Source organism: Pristis pectinata, chromosome 10 (genome assembly GCF_009764475.1).
Source record: "Pristis pectinata isolate sPriPec2 chromosome 10, sPriPec2.1.pri, whole genome shotgun sequence".
Lineage (NCBI taxonomy): Eukaryota > Metazoa > Chordata > Chondrichthyes > Rhinopristiformes > Pristidae > Pristis > Pristis pectinata.
Window position 1 is genome coordinate 6,874,964 of NC_067414.1, and position 20,657 is coordinate 6,895,620.

A 20,657-nucleotide genomic window follows, 5' to 3' on the forward strand; every position below is an offset into this window, starting at 1 on the left:
ACTCCTTACAGACAGTGGCCCAAATTAAACCTGGGTCGCTGGCGCTGTAATAGTGTTATGCTAACCGCTACACTACCGTGCCTGCCCTGTTTGCCAACTGAACTACCTGCCAACTGCACTAACTGCGCTACACTACTGTGCTTGCCAACTGCTCCCCCCTTTTGCCTTGTGCGCCCTCTCCCACCCTCTCAGTGAAGGCGGTTGAGGGAGAGGGCAGGGCAGTGCTCGCCCCCGGCAACCTGGGCTGACAAACTGAGGTCGGTGCTTCATATTGTGGCATTTGCGATCTCTACAATGCAGGTAGGGTCTTGTGAACGAGGGAAACAATTTGGAAGGTTTTGCGTACGTTTGTACTTGTTAAAACTTCTGAAAAAAAGTTATTCAAACGTTGCAATAGTTAATTTTACTGTTTCTATGCTTTTAAGGTAAAAGTTGATATAAATACTTTGTTGGACATCCCATTGCCTAAATTTCTACCAGATGTCACTGAGGTGCCTTTTGATTTTCTATCTACATCACCAATCAAGAAATGTAAGTGATTCCCATGTATTTGAGTCGGTATATTTTTGTGCTCATCTTGATACTAATATGTTGCTAGAGTTGCCCCCACAGCAGGCAGTGCGTTCCAGATTCCAAACACACTCTGAGTGGAAAAACTTCATCCTCAGATCCCATTTAAACTTCTTACTCTTTACCTTAAATCTATGTCCTTCAGTTTTAGACACCTCTGTGACGGGGAGAAGTTCCCTACCATCTTTCCTGTCTATAGTCCTCATAATTTTGTCTACCTCAATCAGGTTCCCTGTCTAGTCTCTCCAGGTTACTGAAATGTTCCATCCCAGGCAACATCCTGGTGAATCTCCTCTGTACCCTCTCCAGTGTAATCATATCCTTCCTGTAGTGTGGTGACCAAGAACTACACTCAAATCTCCAGCTGTGGGCAAAGCAATGTTTTATAAAGTTGTACCGTTATCCCTTCCTTGCTTTTATATTCTATGCCTTGGTTAATGAAGGCAGGTATCCTGTGTGGTGGGATCAAATTCCATTGTAGTGAAGAAAACTATGTTTCAAGATTAAAAATGGGGATGTGATGTGAGGTTTCAAAGAGTGGTTACAGGCCTTCTAAACTCATGATAAAATGGAGTCAATAATCTGACTAAGGACTGCACATGAAAATAAGTAGCAAAGGAAATTGAATAATTGAGTCTGTGTACCAATTCAATTATACAATAGCCATTAGACAACGCAAGCTACAAATAGGCTGTAATTAGAAGATATATATTAGAGAAACAAAGGACTGCAGATGCTGGTATCTAGATGAAAAACACGTTGATGCTGGAGGAACTCAGCAGGCCAGGCAGCGTCCGTGGAGAAAAGCAGGTGGTCAATGTTTCGGGTCAGGGCCCTTCTTTAGGACTAGATATATATTCCTAATTATGGGAATTTTGGAATGTTATGGAAATTGAGGGAAAAAAAGGAGCAGAAATATTGATTACTTATAAAATAAGGGCAGGCACGGTAGTGTAGCGGTTAGCATAACGCTATTACAGCACCAGCGATCGGGGTTCAATTCCGGCTGCTGTCTGTAAGGAGTTTGTACGTTCTCCCGTGTCTGCGTGGGTTCCTCCGGGTGCTCTGGTTTCCTCCCACATTCCAAAGACGTACGGGTTAGGAAGTTGTGGGCATGCTACGTTGGCACTGGAAGCATGGCGACACTTGCGGGCTGCCCCAGAACACTCCACGCAAAAGGTAAGATCTTTATTAGTCACATGTACATTGAAACAAACAGTGAAATGCATCTTTGGCCGTGCCTTCACTGGCACTTCCTGCCTCCACTTCTCCGTCTGTCCCTCCACAAACCTACCTAAAAGATGCATTTCACTGTGTGTTTCGATGTACATGTGACTAATAAAGAAATCCTCTCTTATAACTGGAAAGAAAGGGATTCTGTAAGAGTAAGAACTCGGTAACTGGCAAAATCCTGAAAGCACGTACCACCAGGCTCAAGGACAGCTGCTATCCTGCTGTTATGAGACTATTGAACAGTTCACTAGTACGATAAGATGGACTCTTGACCTCACAATCTACCTCATTAGGTCCTTGCACCTTACTGCACTGCACTTTCTCTGTAGCTGTGACACTTTTTATTCTGCATTGTTATTGTTTTACCCTGGACTACCTCAATGCACCTTATAATGAATTGATCTGTATGAATGGTATGCAAGACAAGTTTTTCACTGTACCTCGGTACAAGTGACAATAACAAATCAATTCCAATTCCAATTCCAAGAACTAAGGAACTTTAAAGAACACCAAACTGTATTGGAAGTTACTTTCAGACCATCTGATGGAATGATGTGGTTTGGGCCATCAAGGGGAAGTTGGCACTGTGTAAAAGTGGATGAAAATCTTTCAATTTTCGTTGGATTGGAAGGAATAGTCTTGTGCAGAAGCTATAAGGGATTGCATTTCATATTAACTGGGAGTGAAAACCAAGATCTGAAATTCAAACAAGAGAGCCATTAAAAACAGCTATAATTTGCATTTCTACAGCAGCCAAACTTCCCAAAGTGCTTCGCAGCAGTCCCAAATAAAACTTGATACTCAGCCTCAGAAGGAGCTGTTGAGGCAACTTGAAGGTCTGTCAAAGAGGTAGGTTTGTGGGGGGGACAGACAGAGAAGTGGAGGCAGGAAGTGCCAGAGAGGGCACGGTCAACAGCAGTGGTGCAGTGAGAAGCAAGAAAATGCAAGAGGACAGAATTAAAGAAACATTGAGATTGCAGAGGGCAACCGAGATGGGGGTGAAGTTACAGTTGCAAAAAAGGTATAGAGAGCAAAAATAAGTATAAAACGGTCTTACCATTAACTGGGAATGCTTTTATGAATATGTTATAGAGAACAGTAAGGAAAAATGTACCCCCATTAATCTGAGGCCATGTGGTGTGTTAAGAAAATGACAGATCCTGTTTTAAAAAAAAACAATCTGCTTGGAGGAACTCAGCAGGTCGAGCAGCATCTGTGGGGTGGGGAAGGAATTATCAATGTTTCGTGTTGTTTGTTGCTCCAAATTCCAGTATCTGCCGTCGCTTCTGTCCACAGACCTTTTACAGCTATTTTAACATTCGAGGAAATGATCATAAAACCACCAGTCTGAGGAGACCAAATACAACGTCTGGAAATGAATTTGGTATTGGAATTGGTTTATTATTGTCACTTGTACCGAGGTACAGTGAAAAACTTGTCCTGCATACCGTTCGTACAGATCAATTCATTACACAGTGCATTGAGGTAGTACAGATAGTAGCAATGCCAGAGTAAAGTCCTCACAGCTACAGGGGAAGTGCATTGCAGCAGGACAATAAGGCACAAGGTCACAAACAAGGTAGATTGTGAGGTCAAGAGTCCATCTCATTGTATGAGGGAACCATTTCAATAGTCTTATCACCGTGGGATAGAAGCTGTCCTTGAGCCTGGTAGTATGTGCCCTCAGGCTCCTGTATCTTCTATCTGATGGGAGAAGAGAGAACAACCCAGGTGGATGGGGTCTTTGATTATGCTGGCTGCTTCACCAAGGCAGCGGGAGGTATAGACAGAGTTCATGGAGGAGAGGTTGGTTTCCGTGATGCGCTGGGCTGTGTCCACACCTCTCTGCAGTTTCTTGCGGTCCTGGGCAGAGCAGTTGCCATACCAAGCAGTGATGCATCCAGATAGGATGCTTTCTGTGGTGCATCGATAATAATTGGTGAGGGTCAAAGGGGACATGCCAAATTACTTTAGCCTCCTGAGGCAGTAGAGGCACTGATGAGCTTTCTTGGCTGTGGCATCTTCGTGGTTGGACCAGGGTGGGCTATTGGTGATGTTCACTCCTAGGAACTTGAAACTCTCAACCCTCTCAACCTCAGTACCGTTGATGTAGGCAGGTGCATGTACACCGCCCTTTATTCGATTTAATATGAAAACAAGGGAATTAATGGGATTTAACGTAAACAGGTCTTTAGGATTTGGGTCCCACTGTAAAGTACTGAAAGAAGTCAGGTGAGGATTTTGCAGTCACAAATTATTAAATCATTCTCAATTTGAAAGTTACACCTTCATTATTTAAGAAGGAAGAATAATGAAACCAGAAAACCCCTGCCCTATTCGTCACTGGAATTAGCCGCTGGTAAAAAGAGCAGCCAAGCCGCTTGAACAGGAGTGAGCTGCTCAAAGAGTTGCTGGAGAGGCTGGTGAAATTCATTGTCTCCTCCAGTTCCACCCCAGCCCTCCCCAGCTCCATCTAGCAACAAAGGCTAAGTCAGGTGAAACCTTTGTGACTGAGTGATTTTTATGAGACAAGTGGATCGTTAATGGAGGTGTGATTATAGAACAACGATAAAATTTTAAAAAAAATTTTTTAATTTTATTTACAGCGTGGTAACAGGCCCTTCCGGCCCAACAAGTCCATGCCGCCCATTTTAAACCCAAATTAACCTACCCGTACATCTTTGCAATGTGGGAGGAAACCGGAGCACCCAGAGGAAACCCACACAGACACGGGGAGAACGTACAAACTCCCTACAGACAGCGACGGGAATCAAACCCCGATTGCTGGCGCTGTAATAGCGTCACGCTAACCACTACGCTACCGTGTCGTGCAATAAGTTAACTGAATGGAGAATAGACTCTGGTTGAATGCTCCACTCTTGTTGTTGCATCTTGTAAGTTCATTGGAGGTGGTTTTCTTTGTGCATCTGGAACTGAAAATAATTTCCTCCTTTTTATCAGCAGTGGCACCCAATGTTTCTGAGAACACGGTGGAATTTACTGGTCGGAGATTGAACTGTAAAATGCAAGTGTACTCGGGCTGTAAAACAACAAACATTTTGAAGATGATGTCTCTGTATGAACAGTGCATCCGAGTCCTTCAGAACAACATTGATTGTAAGTTGATATACAACATAAAACACTACAGCACAGTACAGGCCCTTCAGCCCACAATTTTGTATCGACATTTTATCCTGCTCTAAGATCTGTCTAACCCTTCCCTCCCACATTTTTCTATTGTTCATGTGTCTATCTCAGAGTCTCTTAAATGTCCCTAATGTATCTGCTCCCACAACCTCTGCTGGCAGTGTGTTCCACACACCCACAACTCTCTGTGTAAAAACTTACCCCTGTCATCCCCCTTATACCTTCCTCCAATCACCTTAAAATTATATAGCCATTGTCACACTGGAGAAAAAGTCTCTGACTGTCCAGTCGATCTATGCCTCTTATCATCTTGTACACCTCTATCAAGTCATGCAGAGGGATCTTGGGGTCCAAATCCATAGCTCCCCTGAAAGTGGCTGCACAGGTCGATAGGGTGGTAAAAAAGGCGTATGGCCTGCTTGCCTTTATTACTCGAGGCATCAAGTTCAAGAGTCGGGAAGTTATGTTGCACCTTTATTGAACTCTGGCTAACTCTGGAGTGTTGCATTCAATTCTGGTCGCCCCATTATAGGAAGGATGTGGAGGCTTTGGAGAGGGTGCAGAAGAGGTTCACCAGGACGCTGCCTGGATTAGAGGGCATGAGCTATAAGGAGAGGTTGGACAAACTTGGGTTGTTTTCTCGGGAGTGGCGGAGGCTGAGGGGAGACCTGATATCTTATAATTATGAAAGACAGAGAGAGACAGCTGTTATCTTTTCCCTGGGGTTGAAATATCTAATACTAGAATTGCATGCATTTAAGGTGAAAGGGTGTAAGTTCAGAGGAGATGTGTGGGGCAAGTTTGCTTACATAGGGAATGGGTGCCTGGAATGTGCTGCCAGGGGTGGTGGTGGAGGCAGATATGATAGAGGCATTTAAGAGACTCTTAGATAGGCACATGGATATGTAGAGGATGAAGGGATATGGACGTGTAGGCAGAAGGGACTAGTTTAGTTAGTTATTTAATGACTAGCTTAATGAGTTTGGCACAACATTGTGGGCCGAAGGGCCTGTTCCTGTGCTGTAATGTTCTATGTTAAGCAACTCGGAAGATGTAACTTGGACAAATGGGAAATGGGAAACAAAAATAGCAAAATTCCAGTAATAGAGTAATATGTGATTTTGGTTTTTTTAAAACATTTTTAAACCTTTTCCTTGGTATGTGTGTCAAATTAATGGAGGGACCAGGATGATCACGTTTTCTGGCTGCTCTGCTGTTAGCTGCTAGATCACCCTTCTGAACGCATCTTCCTGTTCTCAGGTTGAGCTGAATCTTGAGTTGAAAAGCATGCAACTTCACATGCTTTGGTATTGTTAAGAAGAAACTTAAACTGTGCCCACATTTATTCTTGTGATAGTTACGGATGACCTTTTATAGCGGTGCTTTAGTGTAAACAAAATACTGAAGTCTATTCTTTCTCTTCCCCAAGCTATTCATGAAGTTGGTGGTGTGCCATTTGAAATTATTGAGCCAGTGCTTGATCGATGTACCTCAGAGCAGCTGTGTCGAATTGAGGATTGCAACCCGGTGAGGAGTTTATTTTAGACTGATGTTCCTGTTGAAAAAGACCTACACTATCTCAATGTTTGATTTTAAGTAACCATCTTGGATTCAGAGTATTGGTATTGGTTTATTATTGTCACTTGTACCGAGGTACAGTGAAAAACTTGTCTTGCAAACCGATCATTACACAGTACAGTTACATTGGGTTAGTACAGAGTGCATTGATGTGGTACAGGTAAAAACAATAACAGTACAGAGTAAAGTGTCACAGCTACAGAGAAAGTGCAGTGCAATAAGGTGCAAGGTCACAGCAAGGTAGATCGTGAGGTCATAGTCCATCTCATTGTATAAGGGAACCGTTCAGTAGTCTTATCACAGTGGGGTAGAAGCTGTCCTTAAGTTTGGTGGTATGTGCCCTCAGGCTCCTGTATCTTCTACCCAATGGAAGAGGAGAGAAGAGAGAATGTCCCGGGTGGGTGGCGTCTTTGATTATGCTGGCTGCTTCACCAAGGCAACAAGAGGTATAGACAGGGTCCATGGAGGGGAGGCTGGTATCCGTGATGCGCTGGGCTGTGTTCACAATTCTCTGCCGTTTCTTGCGGTCCTGGGCAGAGCAGTTGCCATACCAAGCTGTGATACGTCCAGATAGGATGCTTTCTATGGTGCATCGGTAAAAGTTGGTAAGTGTCAAAGGGGACAAACCAAAGTTCTTTAGCCTCCTGAGGAAGTAGAGGTGCTAGTGAGCTTTCTTGGCCGTGGCATCTACATGATTTGACCAGGACAGGCTGTTGGTGATGTTCACTCCCGGGAACTTGAAGCTCTCAACCCTCTTGACCTCAGCACCATTGATATAGACAGGTGCATGTACACCTCCCCCTTTCCTGAAGTCAATGGCCATATACACCAGCATACAACAAAATTCCTTACTTGCATGAAGTTCACAGTAAACCGTATACCTGTTAATAACAAGTACCATAATAATCACAATAAATACAGTCAGCACAAAAGAAAGAATGGTGCTGACCTCAGACAAGAAAGAATTTTTTTAAAACTGTGTGGTAGTGATGTTGGCTAAAGAAGCAATCATGTATAAGAATGACAAATATAGTGGTAAAATATTTGTAAATTGGTTTACAACTCCCAGCTCAGGGACAATAAAAACACTGCGCCTTCACAGTAAAGTTATTTTAATCCTTTATCTTTTTACTTTTCTCGAGCTGGTGCTTAGTTTGAGGAAATCTTGTTGCCGTTTTTCACTGGTCCATCAAAACTTTTATTCAAACTTTAATTACTGTAGCTACTGGTGTATTGGTGCTCCCTATCATTGAAAGGGGTTTAAAAAAGATTGGGGTCAAGGGTGTTATCTTTACACTGGTTTGTTAACCTACTCAAAGCTGGGTAGAAGTTAACGTTTATTTTTCCAACACTAATAGTATACGCCTGTATGGAAAGAGTGTTGTAAATTCGACAGTTGAACTGAAGGCACAAATGGGCACATGGAATATGATACTTTGGCCATTACTGAAATATGTAATATACTTAAAGAGAAGGCATGAATGATAGCTTAGCATTCCCAGTACTGGCTCAGTGAAGAAAGGAAAGATTAAAGCAAAAAGCTGTGTGGTGGTAATGTTGGCTAAAGAAACACTCATATAAGAATGGAGGATCATCAAATGAGGCTTTATGGGTTGAACTCAAGCACATAAGTGGAGCGATGACACCATTGGAAATGTTCTGTAGGACTCCAAATAGACTGAGAAGGGAGAGCAAATTTGTGGGCAAATTTCCCCAACACTGGGGCAGTAATAATGCAGGATTTTTCCATTGTCCTGATGTAACTGGGAAGCAGAGAGCATAGAACATAGAACACTACAGCCCAGTACAGGCCCTTCAGCCCACAATGTTGTGCCGACATTTTATCCTGCTCTAAGATCTATCTAACCCTTCCCTCCCACATCACCCCCCCCCCATTTCTCTATCATTCATATGTCTATCTAAGAGTCTCTTAAACGTCCCTAATGTATCTGCCCCCACAACCTCTGCTGGCAGTGCGTTCTATACACCCACCACTCTCTGTGTAAAAAAAAAAAACTTACCCCTGACAGCCCCCTTTATACCTTCCTCTAATCACCTTAAAATTATGCCCCCTCGTGTTAGCCATTGTCGCCCTGGGAAAAAGTCTCTGACTGTCCACTCGATCTATGCCTCTCATCATCTTGTAAACCTCTATCAAGTCACCTCTCATCCTCCTCCTCTCCAAAGAGAAAAGCCTCAGCTCACTCAACCTATCCTCATAAGACATGCTCTCAAATCCAGGCAGCATCCTAGAGCAGCAGTCGTAAAGGACACTGAATTTCTAACTTGCACTCAGGCAGATTTTTCTTGTCAGCCAATACGCAGCAAGTCCAACAAGAGCAGTTGGAGTGGTGGTGGGGGAGAATATAAATCTAGATGTGGTTCTGGTGAATGAAGCATGGCAGTTGGAAGGAGAATCAGTGGGAGAGGGCTTTTGTTGTAGTAATCAGATTGCAGAATCACAATTGTTACAGCCCTAAGAAGTGCTCTGAAACACTACCTGACCTCCTCTCTCTGAAATGCTACAATTTAATCTGCTGCCATTTCTATCCCTGGCAATACTGCCCAACCCTAATCTTTAACTGAGTGAAAAGTTTGTAGTTCTTATGGGACTTTGGATTCTTTAATCAATCATCTTTGTTCTTTGTCACTGGAACCTGACTCTCCCATCGATGGGAGTAGTTTCCCCACTATTTTCTCTGCCTGGGGTCTTTGACTTGTCTATCGGATCCTGTCTCGTCGTCCTCTTTTCCAGTTAATTAGAAGTTACTGTCATTGAAAACTTGTGCCTCCCGAAAGAGCTCAGTTGCAGCTTTAAGGAGAACACAGGAAAATAGGAGCAGGAATAGGCCACCAGGCACCTCAAGCCTGCCCTGCCATTCAGTATGATCTTGGCTGATTCCTGCTGGCCTGTTCTGTGCCAGTTCCTCGAACCCAAGATCAAAGAGAATCCAAAGATTTGTTTTAAGTCTACCAGAGCAAATGGGTAACAAAAAGAAGACCAGGATCTACTGTGAGCCAGAAATGGAACCCACGTGCAGAAGATGTGGTTGATGATCTTAGCGAATACTTCAGCAGGAGTTGATACTGGTATTGTGTGTGGGGAGGAGGAGGTGGAGAATTGGATGAGATAAGACTGGTAAGAGAGGAGATATTAATTAACATCTTTGAAAGTAGATGAGTCATAAGGCCAAGAGAAAATATTTGGGGATGGTGCTTGAGGATTGGCGGACTGCTAACGTTGTGCATTTGTTTGGGGAAAAAAAAACGGAAGAAGGGATAACGTGCAAGTAATTACAGGTCAGTTGGTTTAATTTTTTTTACAAGAACAGAAAATGCTGGTAACATTCAGCAACTCGGGTGACGTCACTGGAAGGAAAAAGTGTTAACATTTCTTTTGTGTTTTGTCCTTTTTTAAGCTTTCTGTTTCTATGATTTTTTTCACTTTAACCTTGGGGAAATTATTGGAATCAGTTCTGAGGGATAGTATAAACTATTATTTTGAAAGGCACAAATTAATCAAGGACAGTCGTCACAGATTTGTTAAGTGAAGGTTACGTTTAACTAACTTGATTGAATTTTTTGTGAGGAAATAAGGTGGTTATTGAGGGCAGTGCAATCTACATCAATCCTAGCAATGCTTTGGATTGGAATTGGTTTGTTATTGTCACTTGTACCAAGGTACAGTGGAAAAACCTGCAGACCGCTCATACAGATCAATTCATTGCACAGTGCATTGAGGTAGTACAGGGTAAAACAACACAGATTGCAGAACACAGTGTTACAGTTACAGAGAAAGTGCAGTGCAGGTAGACAATAAGGTGCAAGGTCATAATGAGGTAGACTGAGGTCAAGAGTCCATCTTATCATACGGGGGAACCCTTCAATAGTCTTATAACAGTGGGATAGAAGCTGTCCTTGAGCCTGGTGGTACATGCTTTCAGGCTTTTGTATCTTCTGCCTGATGGGAGGGGGGAGAAGATAGAATGTCTGGGGTGGTGGGGTCTTTGATTATGCTGGCTGCTTTACCGAGGCAGCGAGAGGTATAGACAGAGTCCAAGGAGAGGAGGCTGGTTTCTGTGATGTGCTGAGCTGTGTCCACAACTCTCTGCAGTTTCTTGCAGTCCTGGGCAAAGCAGTTGGCATATCAAGCCGTGATGCATCTGGATAGGATGCTTTGTGTGGTGCGTTGATAAAAATTAGTGAGGGTCAAAGGAGGCATTTCTTGATCAGGTCCGAGTTGGCAGGTTGATCAAAAATGTGATATTAAAAGCAGTAACTGCATTTAGTGAAAACTCATTTACAATTCATTCAAAAAGGTGCTTAGGGCTTTAAATGTAGTAGTTTGCCAATAGTTGATATTTGTTATTTCACTGATGCTACCAGTTACACTTGAAAGAGTGGTAGAGATCAGACCATTAGATATTTTTAAGGTGGAGATAGATAAATATTTGAAAGATCGAGGGATCAGGGAACTGGCACAGAAGAGGAGTTGAGGCCAACAAAGATCAGCCAAGATCACATTGAATGACAGGGCAGGCTTGAGGCCCCTGGTGGCCTACACCTGCTCCTATTTTCTTGTGTTCTCCTTAAAGTTGCAACTGAGCTCTTTTGGGAGGCACATATTTTCAATGACTTCTGATTAACTGCACGTAAGCTAACTCCATAAGTTGCCATCAGATTTCTTCCAAGTTCCTCTCCAGCTTGTGGAATGAACCTTGGCAGGCACGGTAGTGTAGCAGTTAGCGTGATGCTATTACAGCTCCAGTGACCCAGGTTCAATTTCAGCCACTGTCTGTAAGGAGTTTGTACGTTCTCCCCGTGTCTGCGTGGGTTTCCTCCGGGTGCTCAGGTTTCCTCCCACATTCCAAAGACATACGGGTTAGGAAGTTGTGGGCATGCTATGTTGGCGCTAGAAGTGTGGCGACACTTGCGGTCTGCCCCCAGAACACTACACAAAAGATGCATTTCACAGTGCGTTTTGATGTACATGTGACTAATAAAGATATCTTATCATTGGGTAAAACTTACACAATTCTCACTCTGGGTATCTCTTAAATTACTGAAGTATTATCTGTATTTGAAAGGCCAATCATTGCAAAAAAAAACAAAAGAATCTTTCCTTTTTGCACTGTCTACTGTAGCCCCATTGCTGTTATTGCTTTAATAACTACTGAAGAATATATTGACCAAGCACACACAATAGCCAGTGTTGTGTATGTACTTGTGCTTCTGCTGTTGTCCATCTTTTACTTGCCAGTTCTGCATCCAAATGTTATTTTATGTGCCTGATTTTTAATCTGTGTCGCCACTATTGGTATTTGATGAAATGTTAAATCACTGAATTGCTTGTGTAACAAACTTATTACTCCAAAATGGAACCTGTACAATAGCAGACAGGTGTTGTTGTTCATCAGTGTGCCATCTGTAGGATGGTTTAAAATGGCAATGTCCATAAAATAACATACACATTAGATTGAAATGTGTAGACATAATGATACAAATGGCCTTTAAGTTGGATAACTGGATTAAAAAAAAAGTAGGTTTCTCACTTAATTTCACATAAATCATAAATCTGGATGCCCCCACCAGTTGTAGTAAGTTAATCTTTTTCCTCAATAAATTAAATGTGTTTTTAGCTCTGATTTTGGAAGGAGTTCTATAAGAAAGCAGAGCCTTTTTCCTGACTGAATCCAATTTGAGTCACAGATTTCAGGTTGGTAAACTGGTGCTAAGATGCTTCATCACAAACTTAGCACCATTTCTTTTCAAAAGGAGCTTCAGTACTCTGCAGTACTAAAGAGTTTCTTACTGGATCAAGGCCAAGTTGAGAACCACCCGCTGGTCACAGGAATGGCAAAATGCAGACTTAGTGACAAGGTCAAACAGGCTCTCAAGGACTTCGGCATCTCTTCAGACAACCCTGCTCACAATTACTCAATCCAAAGAAGCCATGTCAGAGCTGTGCAGTTCAGATTCCAGAAGTGGAACAGAGTGGGCTTCAGCCTCATTCTCCAACCACTGCTAATATGGTGGGCTCTTCCCACATTACTGCCAGGCACCATTAGCTGAATATATTTTAGTAAAATTAATATAAAATGCTTTGTCTCCTTTTTAACCTGTCAAGATTCTAGACAGACAACTCTCTCGGCTGTTGTAGTCTGGTTTATATTTAGATGTTGCCTTAAATAAAGTTGAGTGTCCAATCAACAGATACAGACTCTGACTCTGCTGATCAACAACATTATTCTCCACACAAACTACCTGCTTCCTTCCCCAACTCTTCATAAAATCCTATCGGCATGTAATTCTATTCTTCCTTGTGTGCTTATCTGGATTCCATTGGAGTTGTAATGTGGCCATCAATTTTAATGAGCTGGTATTTATGGATGGTGGAAAATGGAAGAGACACAGGTGAGCTTTGCCAAGTTTAGGGGCAACAAAACCAGAGATGAGCATTTTAGTGGCAATTGAACTGAGGCAGGGTTGGTTAAGGGTTAGGTTACCATGACGTCAATGAGGAAGGTGATTTTGGTGGTGGAGCGGACAGTCCCGAACTTCGCTCTGGGACACGTGGGATGATGATTTGTTGTCCAACTGTGATCAGGGAAAGGCTGGGATTGGCAATTAAGGATCAGAGTTTTTGACACGGAGATTGAATTCAGTGAAGAGTGGTCATTCTCATTTTAGTTGAAGGCTTTTTTTTTAAACAAGTTCAATTCAGGATTTGGCGTCAGCAAAGTAAAAACTTGGCATTACTGGAGTCATCCAAGAATTCTATGTGCTGGGACAATCAACACCTGCCCTGTGATGACTACTCTTGGAAAATATAATTCTAAGTGTTTTCATTGAAGAAAGCTTTCATAGAGTTGTACAGCACGGAAACAGGCCCTTTGGCCCAACTCATCCTTGCTGACCAAGGTGTGCACCTGAGCAAATCACATTTGCCCACATTTGGCCCATATCCCTCTAAACCTATCCCCACCCCTGTACCTGTCCAAGTGTCTTTCAAATGTTGTAATTGAATCCACCTCAACCACTTCCCTTGGCAGCTCGTTCCATATACCCACCACCCTCTGTGTGGAAAAAGTTGCTCTGCGGGTCCCCTTTTAAATCTTTCCCCTCTTAAATCTTTCCCCTCCCACCTTAAATCGATGCCCTCCCCTACCCCAGGAAAATGACTGTGACCATCCACCTTGTCTATGCCCCTCATGATTTCATACATCTCTATAAGGTCACCTCTCAGCCTTTTACACTCAAGGGGGAAAAAAGTCCTAGCCTCACCTTATAACTCAAGCCCTCCAGTCTCAATAACATCATAGGGAATCTGTACTGTACCCTTTCCAGCTTAATGACATCCTTCCTACAGATGGGCAAACAGAACTGTGCACAATACTCCAAGTGTGGTCTCCCCGACGACTTGTACAGTTGTAGCATGATGTCCCAACTCTTGTACTTAAATGCCTTGGCTGACGATAAGATAAGATTTCTTTATTGGTTGCATGTACGTCGAAATGCATAGTGAAATGCATCTTTTGCATCGAGTGTTCTGGGGGAAGCCCGCAAGTGTCGCCACGCTTCCGCCACCAATGTAGCGTGCCCACAACTTCCTAACCCGTACGTCTTTCGACTGTGGGAGGATTTCCACATGACGATGGCAGAGTCTTCAAGCTATGACATAGTATTTAATAAACTAGTATACATTTGGTGGATTTGTAATATTCTGTGGGGCATATCTATCCAGCAGAATCTCTCTTCTTGGATTTCTTGAAATAAGTACATGGGTGTAATTGGAGAATTTGAAGAATGAAGTGTTAAATGTGTGAAGTCCATTGAATGAAGATTCGGGTTTTTTCTGGTGTCTTGAATGCATTATGGCTGGGACACATTTCCCAGAAGAGTGAAAGTTCAGTGTATCTTCTGATAGTTCTTCCCCCTACTATTCTGGGGAGATGGGCAAAGTCTCAGCAAAGGATAATGTGTGCCTTAGATATGTGTTTAAATCAACAAGAAATTTAGTGTGTTAATATCCATGACTTGAGCTCTCAATTTGTTTGGGCAGTTACCAAATAGATGATGACAAGGAAGGGAAATAAACAGTATTGTTTTTGTTGCTGTGGTAAATTAAGTTTTGTGCACTAAATATTATCAATATTTTAGTTTGATCTTTGAAGATATTTTTCTATTAGTCAGCATGTAGATCTGTTTCAAACACATTGAGAACCTATTTCAATGGATTATTTGTTTAAGACTTTAAACTTTTGTAAAATGGTTTATAAACCAGTAATGTAGTTAATGCCTCAAAGTATTATAAATAGGCACTGAGACAAAAAATATGAATGTATTGAATCAAAATGTGCAGCTATGTGACAAACTACTCTAAGGCTGTCTGCTGATGAAGAAGTGCTGATAGGTGAGGATCTGAGAAGAGAAGGAACATTGCATTGTAAATGTCAATGAGGGGGCCTTAAATTGCTGGAACAAAAATGAAACAGATTAGATTGTGAAAGTGTCCTAAATGGTGAAGAAGGCTTTTGACACACTGGCCTTTATCAGTCACGGCACTTGAGTATAGAAATTGGGATGTTATGTTGCAGTTGTACAAAACATTGGTGAGGTTGCATTTGGAATATTGTGTTCTGTTTTGGTCACCCCTGCTATAGGAAAGATGCCATTAAGCTGGAAAGAGTGCAGAGGAGATTTACGAGGATGTTGCTGGGACTCGAGGGACTGAGTTATGGAGAGAGGCTGAGCAGGTTGGGACTTTATTCATTGGAGTGTAGGAGAATGAGGGTTAGGAAGTTGTGGGCATGCTATGTTGGCGCCGGAAGCGTGGCGGCACTTGTGGGCTGCCCCCAGAACACTCTATGCAAAAGATGTATTTCACTGTGTGTTTCGATGTACATGTGACTAATAAAGAAATCTGATCTTATAGATGCGTATAAAATCATGAGGGGCATAGATAGGGTGAATGCGCACAGTCTTTTTCCCAGGGTTGGGGAATCAAGAACTAAAGGGCACAGGTTTAAGGTGAGACGGGAGAGATTTAATAGGAACTTGAGGGGCAACTTTTTCACCCAGAGGGTGGTCAGTGTATGGAACGAGCTGCCAGAGGAAGTGGTTGAGGCAGGTACATTAATGATGTTTAACAGGTACTTGGACAGGTACATGGATAGAAACCGTTTAGAGAGATGTGGGCCAAACACGGGCAAATAAGATAAGATATCTTTATTAGTCACCTGTACATTGAAATACATAGTGAAATACATCTTTGTGTAGTGTTCTGGGGGCAGCCCGCAAGCTTAGATGGGAATCTTGGTCGGCATGGACCAGTTGTGCTGAAGGGCCTATGTCTGTGGTGTATGACTCGATAATGGTCCTTGGTAAATGAAAAACATAAGTATTTAAAATCTGTCCAATCTCCTCTGTAAAACTTCACTTTCTCTTTGCAGAGAGAAAAGTTGAAGCATTCACCTGCATTTGACATATTTTTAGAGGCATTATCTTTTATATTCAGTTCTTTAGTTTACTAAGGAATTGTTTGAAGTGTCAGAGAGAATTTTGGAGATGGTGACTATACCTCTGTCAGTGTCAAGGTACATATGGAAAGGATGGGGGCGGTATGGGGATTAAGGTCCTGAATTGGGGGGAAGGCCAATTTCAATATCTTAAGGCTGGAGCTGCAAAAGTTGACTGGGAGCACATACTTGTCGGGAGGTCTATATCATTCAACGTGGAAATCGTCAGAATGTCAAGGGTACCCGGGATGTCAAGGGATATCGAGGGTTGGATGTAAAGGAGAACTGATTGCGGAATAGAGACATGAGATTCTGCAGATGCTGGAATCTGGAGCAACACATAAAACGCTGGAAGAACGCAGCGGGTCAGGCAGAATCTGTGGAGGGAAATGGATAGTCGATGTTTCGGGTCGAGACCCTTCATCTAGACGGAAAGGTAGAGGGGAGGTAGCCGGTATAAAGAGGTGAGGGGAAGGGGTGGAGCAAGAGCTGGCAGGTGATAGGTGGATCCAGGTGAGGAGGGGGAGAGTGGGAGTGGTGTCAGAAGCTGGGAGGTTTGAGTTTTATTATAACTCAAGATTAAGACGCTACTGAAGCAACACACAAGATGCTGGAGGAACTCAGCGGGTCAGGCAGCATCTGTGGAGGGAAATAAACAGTCGACGTTTTGGGTCAAGACCCTTCATCAGGACTGGAAAGGAAGAGGGCAGAAGCCGGAATAAGAAGTTAGGGGGAGGGGGAGGAGCACACGCAGGCAGGTGACAGGTGAGTCCAGGTGAGAGGGGGAAGGTAGGTGGGTGGGGGAGGAGGGGTGAAAGGGAGTGACGTCAGAAGCTGGGAGGTGATTGGTAGAAGAGGCAAAGGGCTGAAGAAGAAGGAATCTGGTAGGAGAGGGCAGTGGACCATGGTATAAATGGAAGGAGGTGGGAAATAGATAGGTAGGTCATGAGGGCAGGGGAGGGGAAAGGGAAGGGTTGAGTGGGCCACAGGAATGAGGGAAAACAAAGAGGCGAGGGGTTACCAGAAGTTAGAAAAATCAACGTTGAGGCCATCAGGTTGGAGACTCCCAAGGTGGAATACGAGGTGTTGTTCCTCCAACCTGCATCTGGCCTCAACGTGGCAGTAGAGGAGGCCATGGATAGACATGTCAGTGTGGGAGTGGGATGTGGAATTGAAGTGGGTGGCCACCGGAAGGTCCTGGCTGTTGCGGCGGACGGAGCGAAGGTGCTCAACGAAGGTGCCCATCTGAGTTGGGTCTCACCGATGTAGAGGAGACCGCACCGGATGCAATAAGTGACATCCTCGGATTCACAGGTGAAGCGCTGCCTCACCTGGAAGGATTGGGACCCTGAATGTTGGTGAGGGAGGAGGTGTAGGGACAGGTGTAGCTCCTGGTGCGGTTGCAGGGAGGGTCATCAGTGGGGAGGGAACTGATTACGGTAGATGATCAACATTGACATGGTGCGCCGGAGATCCTGGTTCCATGGTGTGTTACTCTGAGTCCAAGCGTCTCTGGGATTAATGACAAGACCATGAGAGCTGTGTACTCTTGAATAGTTCGTACCTTTTGTAATTATAATATCCCTGGTGATATCTCTCTTCTGTTTACCTTAAATAGAGCTTTATTGAACAGACTGATCACCTCTGGATGAAACATTGTAAAAAAGACTTCAAAAGTGAACAACCCCAAGAGTATGAATCGTGGCGTGAGCTGTACCTAAGGCTCTACGACGAACGAGAACAGAAGCTGAAAATATTGACTCAAAGTATTAGCTCTGCTCATGCTAATAAACCCAAAGGTCAGTTTTGAAAATAATATTGACACTTTTATACTGACAAGCCATCATATCTATGTAGTGGCTACGTTTCGAATCATTGTGCTGGATCTGGAGTTGGAACTAGAGATGAGCATCCAGTGCAACTAGATGTTTCATCTACCTGGTGTTTAATGTGCACTTGAGGGGGATTTAAATTAAATAAGATAAGATAAGATCTTTATTAGTCACATGTACATCGAAACACAGAGTGAAATGCATCTTTTGCGTAGAGTGTTCTGGGGGCAGCCCGCAAGTGTCGCCACACTTCTGGCGCCAACATAGCATGCCCACAACTTCCTAATCCATACGTCTTTGGAATGTGGGAGGAAACCAGAGCACCCGGAGGAAACCCACGCAGACACGGGGAGAACGTACAAACTCCTTACAGACAGTGGCGGGAATTGAACCCGGGTCGCTGGCGCTGTAATAGCGTTACGCTAACCGCTACACTACCGTGCCTGATATAATTGACTTTTTCAGTTTGTAGTATCAGTTCTCCTCATTAATGAGGAAGTGTACATCTGAGACATTTACCAGTCTGTCCTCTTTACAGATGTTGGCTTGCCTAAATATATCCAGAATGCAAATAGGATTTCTCCATTTACTTGTTATTAGCAAATGTCAGATCTTGTAGTTCAGCAGTCGCACATAATGTACTTGGAACTTCCCAAAGCTCTTCGTGTATAGCCTACTGCTTATAAACTTGACTCTATATGTTTCAAAGCCAAACGTGGCTATCAATTTCTGGACGTGCTCCTGAAATAAAACAAATGAATTGCTGGTGGAATTTGCTTTTGGTTGAAGAAGGAATATTGGAAAGGTGAGGACATTGGCCTTTACTTCCGATAGACAAATTTAACTTCTCAGTAAAAAAAAAGTTAACGCTCCCTCTACCTCACCTTCCTATAACCCCCTCACCTGGATCCACCTATCACCTGCCAGCTCTTGCTCCACCCCTTCCCTCCACCTCTTTATATTAGCTTCTCCCCTCTTCTGTTTCAGTCCAGATGAAGGGTCTCGACCCAAAATGTCAACTGTCCCTATCCCTCCATAGCTGCTTCCTGACCCGCTGAATTCCTCCGACTCCCTTGTATGTTGTTCCAGATTTCCAGCAGCTGCAATCTCTGTCTCCAACACTCCCTCCTTCAGTTCTGTGTTCAAAGCTGACTTGTATACAAGTCTGCACTGACTTGAGACCCAGATTGTTGGCCCTTAGAATGACATTTACACAGTGCCAATGAGTTAACAGCTCATTGTAGTTAACACATTCAATGGCAGGGACCTGGAGAGCGCTGTAGAACAAAGGGACCTTGGAGTACAAGTACATCGTTCCCTGAAAGTGGCAACAAAGATAGATAAGATGGAGACGAAAGGGTTTGCTCAGGGCATTGAGTACAAGTGTTGGGACATCATGCTACAATTGTACATGACGTTGGTGAGACCACAGTTGGACTATTGTGTGCAGTTCTGGTCGCCCAGCTAGAGGAAGGATGTCATTAAGCTGGAAAGGGGGTAGAAAAGATTCAGAAGGTCTGGAGAGCATGAGTTACAATGAGCTGCGACTGCTTTTTCCCTGGACGTAGGAGGCTGAGGGGTGACCTTTGAGGTACATAAGGTCAGAGGGGGCAAAGATAAGGTGGATAGTCAGTCTTCTTCTCAGGCAGGGGAGTGTAAACTAGAGGGCATAGATTTAAAATGAGGGGAAAGGGGAGCTAAGGGGCAACTTTTTCACACAGAGGCTGAGGGATATGTGGAAAAGCTGCCAGAGGAAGTGATAGAGGCAGGTACAATCTTGTTTTACCCTGTACTACCTTAATGCACTGTGTAATGAATTGATCTGTATGAACAGTGTGCAAGACAAGTTTTTCACTGTACCTCGGTACAAATGACAATAATAAACCAATACAGTCACAACGTTTATAAGATATTAAGATAGGTACATGGACAGGAAAGGTTTAGAGGGATATGGACCAAATGCAGGCAAGTGGGACTAGCTCAGATGGACAGCTTTTGGCATGGACAAGTTGGGCTGAAGGGCCTGTTTCCATGCTGTCTAACTCTGACAGCTCTGTTCATTGCTGTTCATAATTATTATAAACCCCAATTCTTAAAATTATATTCTGCCAACTTTTCTAGGTACTTATTTCAATTTATCTTTTTTTATTCACCGCAGCTACACCTGAGGATAATAGAACCATTTCTTTCTAAAATTGTCTTAGACAAAACATTTTAAACTTTGAATTTGTCCTGAAATATTGTACTGATGGTTCATGTTAACAGTCAGTGCTTCAAACAAAAATCCAGTTCTGCCACCTTTGAATCGAGAAAAGATACTGTTTTGCAATCTAAGGCTCTTTTCTATTAAACTTATACCACATTAAGGACCAGAATTTTGAAGGTTGTGTGTACAAAAGTGCATGTATTTGAAATGTGGTCTCATGAATTAAAGGGAACATACACTTCAGCACAGTACAGACCCTTCGGCCCACAATGTTGTGCCGACATTTTATCTATCTAACCCTTCCCTCCCATTCCTCTGTCTCTCACGTGGCTATCTAAGAGTCTCTTAAATGTCCCTTATGTATCTACCCCCACAACCTCTGCTGGCAGTGCATTCCAAGCACCCACCACTCTCTGTGTAAAAAAAAACTTGCCTCTGACATCCCCCTTATACCTTCCTCCAATCACCTTAAAATGATGTCCCCTCCTGTTAGCCATTTTCACCCTGGGAAAAAGTCTCTGACTATCCACTTGATCTATGCCTCTTATCATCTTGTAGACCTCTATCAAGTCA

At 43.2% G+C, this 20,657-nt stretch overlaps 1 protein-coding gene across 2 annotated transcripts in view; it reads left to right on the forward strand.

The window, feature by feature from the left end:
- Positions 1-20,657, forward strand: part of eloal (elongin A, like) — a 76,166-nt gene that overhangs the window by 48,673 nt on the left and 6,836 nt on the right. Inside the window, exons 5-8 of one of the 2 annotated variants that reach the window (XM_052024383.1) lie at positions 426-531; positions 4,765-4,920; positions 6,380-6,477; positions 17,665-17,845. In XM_052024383.1, coding sequence (XP_051880343.1) covers positions 426-531; positions 4,765-4,920; positions 6,380-6,477; positions 17,665-17,845 — 541 coding nt within the window. The remainder of the gene's footprint in view (positions 1-425; positions 532-4,764; positions 4,921-6,379; positions 6,478-17,664; positions 17,846-20,657) is intronic. The other variant, XM_052024384.1, reaches the window with a different exon arrangement.